The sequence below is a fragment of the Trachinotus anak genome, unplaced genomic scaffold (genome assembly GCF_046630095.1).
Source record: "Trachinotus anak isolate AG129_WGS33_773 ecotype Australia unplaced genomic scaffold, CSIRO_AGI_Tana_v1 ptg000016l, whole genome shotgun sequence".
In the NCBI taxonomy this organism is placed as follows: domain Eukaryota; kingdom Metazoa; phylum Chordata; class Actinopteri; order Carangiformes; family Carangidae; genus Trachinotus; species Trachinotus anak.
In genome coordinates, this window is record NW_027273867.1 from 8,806,419 (window position 1) to 8,822,686 (window position 16,268).

Below are 16,268 nucleotides of genomic sequence, written 5' to 3' on the forward strand. Positions count from 1 at the left end.
CTGACAGTGTTTCCTGACATTGTTGAAGTCACCGCTGATGCATTTCCTCCCTCTGTTGGTGCAACTGATCACACACAAAGAAGGGCAATCTTGAAGTTTGGTGAATGAGTGGACACACACACACACACACACACACACACACACACACACCACTGTGTTAGACTGTAAAGCAGTTCAAAGGGCTATCAAGCAGCCTCCGGGCTCCAGCAGGTCTTATGAAAGGGCAACTGTTTTATGCTGAAAGGCAGCTCTCCTTTGGGGAAGGTCTTACCACCGTGCCCTACACCAGGCACTGGAGAGTCTTTAAAGGGTCCTGGCTAAAAAGGGGTGCTCCGTTGTCATACTTCCTGCCAGCTGTACTGCCAAAGGCCCGGCGTGTATCCAGGAGGCACGCTGGATAGGCAGAGAAAGCACTCGCACTCAAAAATGTACACTCAAGAAGCCAGGAATGACCAGCATAACCTCCCTTCACATAACTGAAACTTTCACACACACACACACAAACATAAACAAGGGACCGGCATGGCTTAAAATAGGCTACAGGGCGAATGAGGTCGCTGCGATATTTCTTTATTTGGCTGCAATTGGAAACAACGTACCTTCCATAGCAAAGACCACTTTATAGGGCTTAGTGTTTATGTGTTTGTGGGTGTGGATGCGTGGAAGGCATACAGTGTTACATGTGCCAACTCCCTTTGTGCATACACACAATACCGACACACGACTGTATCCATAACAATGTATTGACCAAGCACCCAGTCCTTCATTTGGGCAACACAACACAAAAAACACTTTTAGTTGTTCCTAAATTTAAACTCTGGACTAAACTCAGGAAGTGGGTCTGTATCTGTATCCTGTTCCAGTATAGTTTTGTTTCTCCACAGGGACTGGTCGCTGGGGATTGTTCACCCTGACAATGGGGCTTCAGTGGGCATTGTTGCATTGTTTTGTCCTGGTTCCCTAGTGTTTTGTAGACCTAATGTCACGGCCGGCCCATCAAAGGCCTGTGAAGGATGGGGGGAAATGGGCAAAGTCCCTGCTGTATGGCTGGAGTCAATTAAGAGAGCTGATATCACTTATAGCTCGCAGAGATTTGTGGTGAGTGGAGAGTGGGGTCCTTTTTGGGTTATGACCTTCCAGATATTCAATGGTTAAAGCTGCATTAATCAATATTTTTATATCTACAATAGATCAAATCACTGTGTGTAATGCCTATAGTGATGAACCCACAAATAAATGTTGAAAGACTCTTGAGTCTCCCTCAGCTTTATGGAGTGTTTACGTCTTTCAGCTGTTTTGCTTTTACGACATGCAACTCAACTTTATTGGTTATTCTTGCTGCTCTCATCAAACTTGTTTCCAACAGTTTAAAGTGAAAAGGCTCTGCTAATGCGACAAACAACAAAGACAACGTTAGGAACTAGTTGAGCAAGTAGCAAGTAAACAGCCAAGTATTTTGCTCAGGAGTTAATAGAGACAAAACTACTGACATTTGTGAGGTGGTCAGAAACATGAACCCAGTAAAATGCTAACGTAGCTCTGTAGCTGCTGTTTGTTAAAAAGGTATTTCTAACATGTTTGCCAAAACAACTGTATAAGATGACAATATGTCACCTGTAGGGTTTCAGCTCAGTTTGCTGTCCCCAAGTGGCCAAATATACAAAAAAATATTACAACTTTAAAGTTTCATATGTACATCCTGCTAACCTGGTAATTATCCTGTACGTGTAAGTTTAAGGATAAGATTAAGAATAATACATTTTATTTACGGAGCGCATGAGGAAAGCATGAGGAAGCAAAGGACAAGAAGTCACATATAAAGAGCAGCACTAGGTTTTGAGTAACTTTTTGAACATAGTACAGCTGGTCCTTTCACAGATGTGTTTGGGGAAAGAGCTCCAAAAGCAGGAGGCCCTGTCACCTCAGGTCTGGGGCTTGGCCTTAGATAGTGGAGACTAGGTTAGGCTCAAATGACTGGAGTCTGTGGCAGCGGAGAAGGTTGGCAGGATAGAAGGGGGCATGGTTATACACTTCTGAAAACACAAGTTATTGCTCATTGAACATTAAAGCTAGTGTGGCTGATAATTGATAACTGTAACTGATTAATATTGAATGTTATTATTCCAGCCATATTATGCATCCTGGAGAAGTCTAGTGGCCATTTTTCATTCTTAAAAAATTCCTGGTGAGAGTGTACCTGCATTTGTTTCTATTATGTTCCTGTCTGTTATCAGAGTGATATACAGCATTACCTGTATTCCCATATTCTGTGTATGTGTGTATTATGTGAATGTGTGCGTGGTTGTTTAATAGGGGGAAGTGATGCCTTCCCAGCAGGCAGACAGCTCCATTGTTCCTGCAGCAGAGGGAACACCGTCTCCGGCCTGTCCACTCAGGATGTTGGACTGGACCTCCTTAAAAAAAAAAAAAAAAACAACAAAAAAGAACAGCCAGCATCACCCGCACCCATTATCCCCATCATCCAGCAAGAACAATGGAACACATCTCTACACCCCCTTCTTTTCCCATGAGCCTCAGAGCTTGGTTCCCACAGTACTGTCCAGTTGTGAGGAGTCGGGCCATTGTTAGGACGGCCGTCCTGCCCTCTGATTGTTCCCCGGAGAACACACACACACACACACCTAAATGCATCACTCTTCTTGTTAAATCCCCCTCTGTGTGATTTAGCTGCAGCCTCACCTCCACCTTTCCATCCTCACTAGTTTCAAGTTGAAACTTCCACCAGCTTGAAGTAATTGCCACAACATGTACAAACCGGGGTCACTGGAGTGGAGCAGGTCATTCCACTGATAGCAAACTTAAGAGGGGAGTACAAGCTGATGACTGCCGATAGCGCGACAGCATTTACCACGCTGGTGCCAGTGTAAATCTGGGCCTCATTATCTCTCCCCATTTCACTAGCTGGCAGGGCAGCGTAGCGGAACTTCTCTTGGCACACTGGAAAAGTTACCATCCATTACGAGAGCTCCTGGAGCAATGGAGAGATGATCGTTGCCCTTTCATTATTTAACACAGGAAAGGCTGCTGGACTGGAGTAAAACAAATAACAAAATCAACAAAATAATTATTTGAGTTCTTTGTAAGTTTGTGTGTGAGTTAATTCGTGTTTCTCAAATTTAAAAAGCTTTTTTTATACTGTCGTGTTTACGACATCAATAAACATCTTAGGGTCTTTGCTTCCTGACCACATCACTGGTCTTGTTTTAATAATGAGGACAATAAAGATTTTCTTTATCGTATATGTGGAAACTGCTCCCTGTTTCTGCCTTTGCAGGGAGGTCATGTTGGTACAGGCAAGATCACTGTTCTTTCAGCACTATATTATTCCAAATAAACAGACCATATCTTTAATCATGACTTAAATTAGCACGCAGGAGAAGTCAGTGGGCTACAAAGATGAATCATTGCTTTTGTTAGACTAGTATATACTGTAAATCTGTGATTTACCGATGAGACAGAGCAGAAATCGGCCCTTAAAAGGAGAAACTAAATTCTAGCCTCATGTTGTTCTATTGATGCCTTTATCAAAAGGAATGTTTTCACATAACTGTCTTTGTTGTTATACGTATAATCTTGAGTGGTATGATACATGTCAAAATTAACAGCAATGCCAGTTAACAGCAAGACCAACTGTGATCTTATCCCAACGCATAAAAAAAGCTATTCATACTGTACACTGCAGCACGATGATCACAAAAATAGATTTAACTGTGATGAACCCTGTTCTTCACATGTGGTTTCGCTAATCCAGGCTAACATGCCGTTAAAATGATCCCATTAATTCTCACCCAGCTAATTGGGTTCTTTGAATAACAATATGCTCTTATTTTGAAATAAAGGCAAAATGAGAGTGGAAAGCACAAATTTACTTATGTGTTATTTTATGAACACATCACTGAGAGTGATGTGTTTATAAAGTTATTTCAATATAAAATTAATGGTTTCTATCAAACAGACTGTATTTATGATACAAGTGCAACTCATTAACTTAAGTGTTTAAATGATGAATCTCCTTTGTAAAATCGTAGTTAAATTGTTTTTTTCTGGTTCCATCAGTCTTTCGACAGTCTGCAAGTTTTAATTGAGCATACAGTGCATTGAGAAAGAGCAAAAACCAAGCCATGATGTGGAAGGAACTGCAGAGGTACAGCTCTGGGGAAGGCTACAAAAAATGTCTTCTGCTAACATGGAAGAAGTTTGGGACAAGCAGGAAGCAGGCCGCCCAGCCAAACTGAGCAGGTGGGGGAGAGGGGCCTTTGTAAGAGAGTTGACCAAGAACCTGATGGTCACTCTGGCTGAGCTCTGGTGTCGAGATGGGACAAACTTTGAATCACTGAAGCACACCAACAATCTGGGCTTTATGACAGAGTGGCCAGACTAAGGGCTCTCCGCAGTGAAAGTTTGCAAAAATCACCTGAAGGACTTTTAGCCTGTGAGAAACAAGATTCTGTGGTCTGATGAAACCAAGTCACGTCTGGTTTTGGTTTTCCTTTTCCTTTCGGAAGTTTCTCCCATCTCAACACAGGATCTCTGGAGCTCAGCCAGAGTGACCATCAGGTTCTTAGTCACCTCTCTTACAAAGGCCCTTCTCCACTGATTGCTCAGATTGGGCCGGCAGACAATTCTTGTAAGACTTCTGGTTGTTCCACACGTCTTCCATTTAAGAACGATGGAGGCCACTGTGCTCTTGGGAACCTTCAGTGCAACAGAAATGTTTTTGTAGCCTTCCACAGATCTGTGCCTCAACACGATCCTGCTCCTTCCACCATATGCATTGTCAGCTGTGAGACCTTCTGTAGACAACGTGTGTCTAATTCCAAATCACGTCCAATCAGCCGAATTGACCACAGCTGGACTCCACTCAAGGTGTAGCAACATCTCAAAGATGATCGAGAGAAATGGGAGGAGCTTGAGCTTAGAGTCATAGCAAAGTGTCTGAATACTTGTGTCAAAGTGATATTTCAGTTTCTTTTTAATAAATTTGCTTTGTCATTAAGGGGTTTTGAGTGTAGACTGATGAGGGAAAAAATAGCATGAGGCTGCAACATAATCAAATCTCAAAAAAACTGAGGCACACTCTTTCCAAATACACTTTCTTTTTTTTTATGCTACCTAGTTTATTTATCGTTTTTATGTAGTTAGCTCTTTATTGTGAAAATGTAACCAACAAACTATAATAGTTTATAAGCAGCCTTTACCTTCTCATTTAAAATGTAGATACCTCTGGGTAAGAGTCATACGTATCTGAAACAGACTTTGATGTATGTGGGTTCACCCTAAAACCTCTCCGTCATCAATCAGCTGACTGGGAATAAGCTCTTATTTTTTTTAATAATCTTAAGAAGTTACCGCTCAGACCGCAGCTGTAGGTAAATTTGAAGCCAGCTTTGAAGAACTGAAAAATACAGGATTATGTCAAACAATCAAATCTAGTTCATTTAAGTTACCGTAAAATGAAGAACAGTGTTTTAACCCTCGAAATAACAATGCTGAACTCTCTGAATGATTTGGCCTTTTCTTCAAATTTGTGCCAGAGGTTAAATTCCAAAAAGTGAATGGGTTGTTGACTTCCTCATTTATCATCACTCTGTCTACTGTGTTTTCTCTCAAATAATTTCCTTCTTGAAGCTGAATGAGCAGAGTCATTACTTCCTTCCTTAGACTTAGATGTTACTTTCTGTCCAAGCCAGCAGTATTGTTTCATAATAAAGGGGGATTTGATATTTGTTCAGACATGAATGTGAAACAATGCTTCTGAAAAACAAGTGAGAAAAAATGAAACTGCAAGTTTGCTGACTGAATAAATCTACAGAGGAAATTTCCCTCAGACAATCCCTGACATTAAGACAATGGTCGGTTGGACACAAACCTTCAGCATACAAACACAAATTTATTTTATTCAGCACATTTTTTGGGTAAGACACACAATTAAAACTTAAAGTGTGCAAAAAAAAAAAAAAAAATACAGACTTTCTAAAATGAAAGTATTGAGTAGATGTTCAAGACAACAGGACTAAACAGCTTAAACTTCCTGAGAGACCTCCCACACTGCTGGCTTATTTTGTCACATACCATCAAAGGATACATGTGATTAAAAAGACCTGCAACAAAGAGCTGTCTTTCTTCCTCCGCTTTCATGTTCACAATCAGACATTCTTTCTTAACATAAAGAAAAGATTAAAGGAGAAACACTTGTGTGTGACAGGCTTGTAAGTGAGAAATAGCAACATAACAAAGTCACAATGAAATCTGTTACAGTGCCATAAACTAGATTTAAATAAACAGACCATGTTCCTCTTTTCTTCAAGACAGAGCACAAACTAAATCAAACCTTGTAGTCAGTTCAAAGCCTGAACACCCAAATGTTCCATATTCAAGATGTTTTAACTACAGTGACTTGATTTAGTTATTCATTGTAATGCACAACAGGCATGTGCAACGACAAGTGGCAGGTCACAGAATCACATACAGCACATTTACGCTATATTTGACTCCATAAAAGACAGAGTATGTTTTAATGACCCTCCTGCTTCTAGCAAGTGTTGGATATTAAGTGAGGATGTATGGTTGAGAAGGAATTGGAAGAATAAGTGTTTTTGCCCTCTGGTCCACCCTCTTTGCTCCCAGTGCACTAGCCTCATGCTGAGAAAGGGCAAACACGAGTCTCTACCACCAGACATGGTTAGCTCTTTTCGGGTCGGTTCCTGTTCAGAGCCGCTTTGGGGGTAAACTCCAGTTTCTCTTTCAGGCTAAGCACTTGCGTGCTGTCCATACCCACTTGTTCCTGCAGCTTCCTTTCCTCCCTCAACTCCAGGATGCCCTTCTCTTCCTCTCGAGGTTTGGGGGTCCCTCTGATAAACCACTCTAGGTGGTAGCCCACCGCTCCAACCACAAAGGCAACAGGAAAGGTGACATAAGGAGCATAGGCCCGCAACGCTGTCCAAACTACAGGCCACATGACTGCTCACCGCTCTGGCTCCCAGGTGCTGTATGGAGGAGAGAGAGAATAATGACTAAGTGGGTTTTAGCTAACATTAAATTACAACTGCAGTAATATAATTGGAGGGAACAGTTAAGGGTCATTCACTCATAAAGAAACATTTTTCTTTCACTAGTTCTGATTTGATCAATTAAAATGTGATAAACATTTCTTCTCTACTGGTTCCCCCTTGTGGTTCAAACCTGATTCTGACGGTTAAATCAAATCATCAAATCACTGTGAACGTGTACCTGAATTCAAAATAACAGGCTTTTAGTAGCACTTTGTAACTTGTATCATATAAAAAAATCACAGTTTGTTGTGTACAACTTTGAACCATAGGAAAAAGCCAGCTGAGAAAAGAATGTGTTCTACCTTTGAAACCATCATATTTAAACTAGTTCAGGTAATAATAGGCCTCATGACAAAAGTGTAGAGGTGTTTTCTTTAACTGGTGGTGGCAACTCCGATGTCTGAAAGCCAACTCTATGAACATTTGTAAATCAATATTTATATTTCTGAAATTATCCCAGTACATGATAAATTATACAACTGTTCACTGATTCTTTGTAAACCCATGAGTGACAAAAAGAATAGTATTTAAAATGTTTTGGGTTTTGTTTTTTTTTTCCACCATATTTACTCTTGGTGAAATGAGCAGGCCTAGCTGTCCTTGTTATGCCCTCCCCACCTTCTCTCAGCTTCAACCAACAAGTCGCCATAGCGTAAACAAACAAATGACGTAACAAAGAAACAGTTTCTCAAATGTAAGCAGCTGAAAGACCCTGAACCATCCTAACGTCTTCTCTACTGTCCGCATTGCTTCATATTAATGTATGAACATTTAGTGTTATGATAGCGTTTACCACTAACAAAAGTTTAAGTTTTATGGTAATTTACGTTTGCTTGTGTGTCGTACGCATGCCGAATAGGAGGACGGTTCTCCACGATTAATTTAGGTTATTAACTGATGTTCAAACTCGTGTGGATCACTTGGTACATGTGCGGGACTAATTAAATGGCTGACTTTCTTAAAGGAGTTTGGCGTCGTGGCGTCGATTCAACTGTTATGCTAACAACAGAATGACGCAGAAAGGGGCTAAAAGGAAATCAAAGACACATGGTCTTAATATGAGATTATAGCTTACGTATTCTTTAGGCTTTAGGCTGTACTGAGTTATGCAGCGTTACAAAGTCATTTAACGAAACTGCTATAACCGGGTAACTTAACAAGTCACGTTTAGATCCGAGCAGTGACACTTTACTTTTACTCGAAATAAGCGGGTGCGTGTGTTTATCTCTCTAAGACTTTGATAATGTCACAAGTTTATTTAATTAGTCTTCGCTCACCTTCACTGTTAGCACGTTGGTGCAGCAGTGGATCTACGCCACTTCCGCCTGACGGTCTGCGTCCTTCCTGGTTCGTCCTCATTGGCTGGTGAGCGTCGCTCCGCTGCAGCCAAGAAGGTTTCATCTGCGTTTGCTTCAGTGTTTCACTGCCGCCTAGTGACACAAGTGCCACACTACTCCGAGATGAGGAATGCCACATTTTTGCTGACAAAATGACAATCGACAATAACTAAGACTATTATTGCTATTAATGATAGTGGTTGGTACCACTAAATTGCATGATACTTAGTAATTCTTACTTTATGAACAATAAATAAACATATGCTCAATTTAAGGTAATTCAAATGTGCAACAGAAAATCAGAAAATCCACTAATCAGGTTACATATGATCTTCATGTAACAGCATATCAGTATTTATGAAGTAAATCAGTGTATGCTTGTCTTATTTAGCTGTAGAAACATTCAATGCTTTACAATCAAACAACCTGAATAGCATGTTCTTTGTGACTACAAGGCCAAAGGTAGCTGAGTTATTACAGAACACAAATTGCAATGGGAGTCATAAAAATACTATCTCTGTGTTCAAACACTCGACGGCGTTCTTGCACAGAATCCTCCTCTCGAGGAATCCTCATGAGAGGCTGACAGATCTGCCACCAGTATTGTGTCATATGTTGACAAGGCGCGAGCTATTCCCTTTTTGATGACAACCCCTCAACTGCCAAGATGGGTTTCTTTTTGTTTTTAAAAGCACAGTTTGGCATCTATATGGAAAGAGACAATTTCAGAGTTGTGGTATACTGTTGAAAGACAAAGAGTTTCACAAAGACCTTGCTTTTGTTTACATTAACTGCCTATGAGGGATGCAGTGTCCATCTCAGCTACTCAGCAGGAAACCCTAAATACCGCAGTTGCAAATAATGGGAGGAAAATATTCCGTCATTGTAGTTTCTGGGTAGTGACTTGGTAAGTTTTCTTTGCAAAGATCTGTATGATTGACGCTGAAAGTTTTCCCTAAAACTATACCAATGCAGGGTACAAGGCTGATCTATAGCAGCTGGAATGCAGCCTGTCATGGAGCAGTGACCACTTCTGACTTATCGGCCATTTGTGCAGATCTAGGGAGTGAAAAAAGGTCCTATTTCCAAATTTTTATGTTATCATTACTTCACATGACTGCTGGAATGGTTGTGATTAAAAGGATTCTATGTGGGTGATTATGTTTCATGCTTCAAAATGATTCCTCCCTCTGCGCTGTCCATCTTGTAGTTGCCAGAACTGGCATTTGATCAGTCCTGTCAGATAAAGTGAAATGTGCTCATTCCCTGTGGGAAAACAACATTACTAGTGCCAGTTCTGCTTTACCACCAACCTTAGCAGTGCCAGGATTATTTCATCAGCTCCTGTTTATTAGTACATGAGATTTAGAGCTGCACTAGCCAAGATTTTTATGTAAAAATACAACCGGTTTGTCACTCCAAATAACAAACTGGGACTGACAAAGCAGAGTGTCACACCCTCACTAACTGAAGCTCCGACCTGCTCTGTTTGCCCAAGTTAATTACAGATGTCAGGCATGGTCAGTGGTGGGAAATTTCCTCATTACACAGGAAATGACAATCAGGACTTAGGTTAAATCACTGCTGAATCACATAAGCCAGAAGAAGGCTGCTGCACAGCTCTCTGTGGGCTGAAACCTTCAAGCACCGTGCACTTCATGGCCACACATGGAAGTCCCCAAGCTCAATCTTTTGAAAGCGGTCCAGACACTTTACCACATCCATGTTCAGGTGGCGTGAGTACAGAGCGGAGCGGATGGCAGGGAGAATATGACTCAAAGCATGCTTAAGGACTTGGGACAGCTAAGTTTAGCTTCAGATTAAGATGGAGGGAGAGGAGTAAGGAGGAGATGGATGTGAGATATGACCAAAAAGGATGCACCAGAGGATTTGATGGATTGCCTGTGATTCGGAGAGAGACGAGGAGAAGCAGGAGGACTCTTGACACAGACTGTGATCAAGCAGAGTAACAGATGGTGAGGAAAAGAAGCGCCAGATGTGGAAGGGGAAGGCAGGCTCTTTTGCTCTTTTGTGCAGCCAATCTCTCCTACAAAGGGAGAAATGAGTACCAGACTTTGGGTCTTTCTTAAGGTCAAAGGTCATAAGTTGCCATGTGCACAAAAAAAAGTGAAATAAAATAAAAATTCAGAAGTTATTTTCATATTGACAATATGGTAGTAGCCTACTGGTGTTACCATGGCACAGCTGCATTTACACAATATCGAACCTTTAGATACAGATTACAAAGCACATACAGTACAGCTTCATATATTAAAGCTCCGATAGGGAAGTGTGTTTTTCATTGGTGTGAATGGATGTGAATTAAGGAAATTATACCATCATCATGTGATACAAAAGCATTTATTTATTTCTGGCATTAAGAACCATTTTGGCATGTTTGGTGATGTCAGAGCATAATGTATAACTCAGTGGAGTTTATTATCAGCTAAAGTGCTGGCCCCAGAAACACTGAGGTGAAAGTGGTAAACATCATGGAGACCCCAGTTTTTTTCACTGTGTCGGGTCATATATGTTTTGGTCACAGATGCATATTTTCTTTTTTTTCCATAATCTATGGTTGATACTGGCTTACAGGAGAGCAATTTAGCAAAAAATAATAAATAAATTTTTTTCTAAACACTCAGGATTACTTAGTTACAGAGCTTTAAAAGCAACACTCCACTGAATGTGAGGTTAGTATAATTCAGGTATGATAAAACATGATTTATTTACTAATTAAACACATTGCAACACAAGGCAATATTCAACACAATATGCAACCACTGAGTGGAAATACCCCTGATATGTGTATGAATTTAAAAGGGCACAGGACCATGTCAATGCTGCATGTGAAGAAAATCATAGATATATCATAGCCATTGTCATACATACATATGCATGTACTCTACTGTAGGAGCAGAGAAGTTATTAATAGTGAATTTCTCTCATTTTTTCACTCACTATCTTCTACCTCCGCTACGCCAATATTCAGTCCTGACAGAAATATGGTTAATAGGGTAGTTTAACCAAATACTGGTGTTAGTTAGAGACATGCTAATTGTCACTGTGACCAAGGCATCCATGGTAAGGTTATGACTGCTCAGAAGAACCTGCAGCATAACTTTAATACAGTAAAGGCTTTAGTTGACTTTGCAAGAGCTTTATAAGCTTTATCTATTTACAGCAACAAGCCATGGAAAAATGTGGACCGGCTGTTATGCTGCATACAAACCAACATGTGGGAGACGACTGAAAACTGAGCAGAATATGACCTGAACATGGAATGATGCTGTGTATCCACAGTGCAGACGGGCTGTCAGTGGCACAAGGCTCACATGAGCCTGGTGACGGCACCACAGAGGAAATCCTCGTAGTTGAGGCGGATGTTGCCCGTCATGGTCGTGTCCCTCTCCCTGAAGGCCTGCGTCATGCTCTGGAGCTGGGTGCACACCTGGATGAAACGGTCCAGCTGGATGCCGGGTCGCCCGCCTCGCAAGGTGAAGCGCTGCACCAACGTCTCAGAGAACTGGGGACTGAGGTTGTAGCCCATCTGGGCGAGGGCTGAGGAGAGAGGGGCGTCGAGTGACTTTTTATTTCTCTGTTGAAAGTTTGGGGTTTTTCTTTAGTCTTACTGTTGTGAGATTAAAACCACCCTTTGTCCTGATGATTTTTTTTGGTAACATAATTATATAGACACATTCTAATTAACTGTAGAACGTTTAACATACACAGACACAGGGATACCTTGGTGTAGCTCTGTGCCGTTGATAGACCCAGAGCGGTCTCTGTCGTAGTGCTGAAACAACGCTCTCCAACGCTGCATGAAATCCCACAGTGCAGAGAAGCCAAACACATCAATTCTACCTGACCGTGTCTTGTCAAACATGTCTAGCAGGAAATAAAAGAAAACACAGCATGTTCACACAAACATGAGTCAGACAGTTTCCTTCCATTATTGTTGCACATTGTTTTGAAACAGAGCAGAAACGTGAAGTGCATTTTCGACATGTTTCCAGCAAGCCCATCATCCATCCTCATGGATCTACCCCTATTGCATCTAAAAGCAGCACTCAGAAGTCACACATTTCTCATTATGGTAATGGTACACATTAGTCTCTGCATTGCAAATGCGACTGGAATGTGGGGACATTCACACAACTAACAAGCAACAAAACAAACATGACTCTGTCATTTTTTTGGCTGACTCTTGGCTGCTTGGATTTCTCCTTTTAGACACAGAAGAAATTTCTATTTAGAAGCGTGGGAGATTCAGGAGGCGACTCACATACTAAACCGGCCTATTTTCTTTTTCTCAACACTTCTTTATCCATTTATTATTCCTCACTAACCTTCCCCTCCCCTTCGCCGTGGCCATTTAGGTCTCTGAAAGTATTTTAGGCAATTAGACACTGTGTCATTCTGCCTCAAGAAACACTGTCAAAACATTTACAAGCAATCCATCAACACAGAGCTACCTCACACTCTGCTGAGCACTTCATCTGGCTGCAGCTGTACGACTTACTGATCATCATGAGGCAGGTCTCGTCATTAAAAGCCGACCAGTTGGAGTTGACAAGTGCCTGCTTCAGCTCCCTGTGGTTGATGAAGCCGCTGCGGTCCGTGTCAACGGTGTGGAACCACTGATACGCCTCTGGGTTTACACCAGGAGGAATATTACCTACAGAGAGGGAACATAAGAATAATAATAGGACGGTGAAAAGAGGACTGACTTTGGAGATACCCATCACTTGAAGATTGTTTTCTTTGCATGCTCTTGTTTCCATCACTGTTTACCTCTCCTCCTCCACCTTCTTCTTCTTCTTCAAACTGTCTAAGCAAACCAGTTTGATTTATTCTCTTTACTGTTTTCCATCCTTATATTTTCGACCAGTTATTATTATTTCACTGTAGCTTTCTGGCTTGGAGGAGTAAGAAGAATATATGAGAACAAGAAATAGCAAAAGAAAGAAGAAAAGAAAAGAAAGAGTGAAGTGAAGATTCATAGAAATGATGCATCTGCCTCGTTTCGATGGAAAATAATTGTTTATTTACTGGGGAAGAAACACACTTCTACCGTCTGACAGATGAGGCTGTGCTGACTCCGTCAAGCAGAAACTTGATCATAAAAAATAATACACCTGTGTTCGACTGAGAAGGTACTGATTTTGAAAACAGTACGGTATATAGTGTAACACAGAACATATATATATAATTGTCATGCCAAACACAATCCCTACAACTAAATGCATTTTAAATGTGTCTGAGTTAACAAAAGGACGTAAGGTGCCTGCTTTTAACTTCCTGGAAATTTCCATGGATGAAAACAAAACCAGTACATTTTAAAACCATTTTAAAAGAATAGCAAAAAAATAAATAAAATCAAATAACATACATCACAATGATGTCTAATAATTTACTGCCTTTCAAGTAAAGGATAGTAGCTAATTTCAGGAATAATGAATTCTGTTAAAGAATACCTCCCCAACCTTAGTTATACACGCTCAGTGTTTTCATCAGGCAACGACTATGGAAATAAAAAAGATAGAGGCAGGGTCAATGACTGAGGAAAAGTCACCTCAGTGGGAAGGAAATGGTGTTCAGGCTAGAGGCCGCTATCTGGAACACCTGGAGAAAAAGAAAGGGGTGTTGGAAAATGTGGTGTTAGACAAGGGGCGGAGTGTAGGGAGGGCTGATTGTCAGAGAAATGAATGGGGCGAGAGGGACAGGTGACACTTCAGGCGAGACCCTGATGGATTCAGTCCCTGTGGGGAGCGATGGCAGGGTAGGATATTAGGTTCTGACTTCAGCTTAGCTGCTACAGAAAACAGTGTAATCACACACACACGCACACGCACACGCACACGCACACACACACACACACACACACACACACACACACACACACTCTTTACCCATCTGTCTCTTACTCTGTTTAGCCCTCACTCAGTATTACTGGAGTCATCACTCCAGCCGTGTAATCCTGCTGAGGGGCACAAACTGAACCCTGTCTCTACATGACTGTCTGGGAACGTAAGTCATTTTCTATCCATCATCCCACCAGAGAGTGAGGGAGGATGAAAATGAGAGAGAAACGATGAAGAAGGCGAATGGGAGCCTATCTGCAGTCTCCTCACGTTTAGAATATGCCTGTCCAACTCCCAAAGGCGAAGGGAACCGCAGATGCTTACACAGCTCCAGTCTCATCCTATAGTTACCTGCAGGAGCATGGTGTCCATAATGTCCTCCGTGAGGCTGTCCCCCATAACCCCCGTAATGCCCACTGGGGGCACCCCCTGGTCCAGGCCCATATTGCCCTCCATGACCTGGGGCTCCATAACCACCATAAGGACCTTGTGGTTGACCTGTGGGACCTCCGTATGGAGCTGTTGGGGGAGGCCTATAGGCACCATGGCCTCCTCCATATGGAGATCCTGCTGGTGGGTTGCCCCCTCCTGGATAGCCCTATGGTGAGAGACAAAGGCAAAGTTCACTGAGACTACACGATAGGCACAAGTAATAAACAGGTTTAGCGTATGAGCATTAACAGGTAGAAGTCTTACATGACCACAGAATACATCAGATATATAGAGTCCTGTAGATATTTGTAAAAAGAAAAAAGTACCCAGTGGTTAAAAATAATTAAGTCTACTTACTCAAGCTGTACTTAAGTACTGTTTTAAGGAACTTGCATTTTACTTGTCTCCAATGTCTTACTCCACTCAGTGTTCATTACAAATAATCATGACAATTTTGATGATCGATTAACAATTCAGTTATTTTTCAGGCAAAGATAGTGAAACAAGTCAAACATTCTCTTAATCCAGCCTCTAAAATGAGGATCTTGTGTTTTTCATTTTTTATTTTTACCATCTATCTTTGTCATATGTAAAGTGAATATATTTGGATTTTGGATTGCTGGTCGGACAAAACAAGACATCTGAGGTCTCCCGGTGGTCTCTAGGAAGTTGTAATTGGCATTTTCTCCACAATTTTTTAAATTGACAAATCAGCTAATTGAAAAACTATCATTATTATCAATATTAGTTGCAATGATTAGTCAGCTGCAAAATTCCAATACTTCTTAAAGTTGAATGCATCCGTAATAATTATCCAATGGTATAATATGTACAGTTTATCAACAGAACACACTGTAGGGGGCCGATCTGGGTACTTTCTTCACTTTAAATGCACTTTGCTGACAAAGCTTTTGCACTATCACTTCAACAGCAGCAAACTTTAAGTTGTGGTGGAATATGTTTACACTAAGTTAGTGCTACTTTTACCCAGCTAAGTGTCTGAATACGCCTTCCAACGCTTAAAGTACATATCTACGCTGTTTCAGCTAAAGACACAACAATTACATTGGCTTCCACATGAAATCAAGACAGTTATCAACCCCAAAACAGGAATAATGTAGCATTAACATACTGTTGAACAGTAATTACAAAACTATTTAAATTTTATATATAAAACAGGCTACTGCAAAGTGAAATACAACAGATTGCAACACTTTACCGACACCCTGCTAGCCAAAGTGAACAAATGGATAGCTAACGTTACTCGTATTTCTATGGCATAAACCCTTATGTTCTATAAAGGCAATAAAACCGATGATACCCTTTTTCAACAATGTTAATACGTTATTATAATTAAAATACACAAAACACAAAGGGCAGTATTTCGATACCTGGCCGTAGTGGAAACTCATGTTTTACTGACTCCGCTTCCTTCAATAATGCAGCCTTGGAGGCGGATGCAGCGCCGTTCAGCTCAGGCTAACTATTGGTGCATTTCCGGGTCTGTCAAAACCGCACCCGCGTCTCCTGCTCCTGATTGGACGATGGAGTGGAAAAGTGAT

General features: G+C 41.2%; 2 protein-coding genes across 2 annotated transcripts; both read right to left on the bottom strand.

Moving 5' to 3' along the window:
• Positions 1-5,891: 5,891 nt before the first annotated feature.
• Positions 5,892-8,504, bottom strand: smim12 (small integral membrane protein 12). The gene is made up of 2 exons (XM_071499397.1): positions 8,351-8,504; positions 5,892-7,007 (listed from the first exon to the last, which is right to left on the bottom strand). The coding sequence occupies exon 2, from the start codon at positions 6,977-6,979 to the stop codon at positions 6,704-6,706; it is 276 nt and encodes a 91-aa protein (XP_071355498.1). The 5' UTR covers positions 6,980-7,007; positions 8,351-8,504; the 3' UTR covers positions 5,892-6,703.
• A 2,248-nt stretch (positions 8,505-10,752) lies between these two features.
• On the bottom strand, positions 10,753-16,254 carry pef1 (penta-EF-hand domain containing 1). Its single transcript, XM_071499396.1, has 5 exons — positions 16,098-16,254; positions 14,626-14,872; positions 12,933-13,088; positions 12,155-12,298; positions 10,753-11,971 (listed from the first exon to the last, which is right to left on the bottom strand). The coding sequence occupies exons 1-5, from the start codon at positions 16,116-16,118 to the stop codon at positions 11,742-11,744; spliced, it is 798 nt and encodes a 265-aa protein (XP_071355497.1). The 5' UTR covers positions 16,119-16,254; the 3' UTR covers positions 10,753-11,741.
• Between the last annotated feature and the right edge of the window lie 14 nt (positions 16,255-16,268).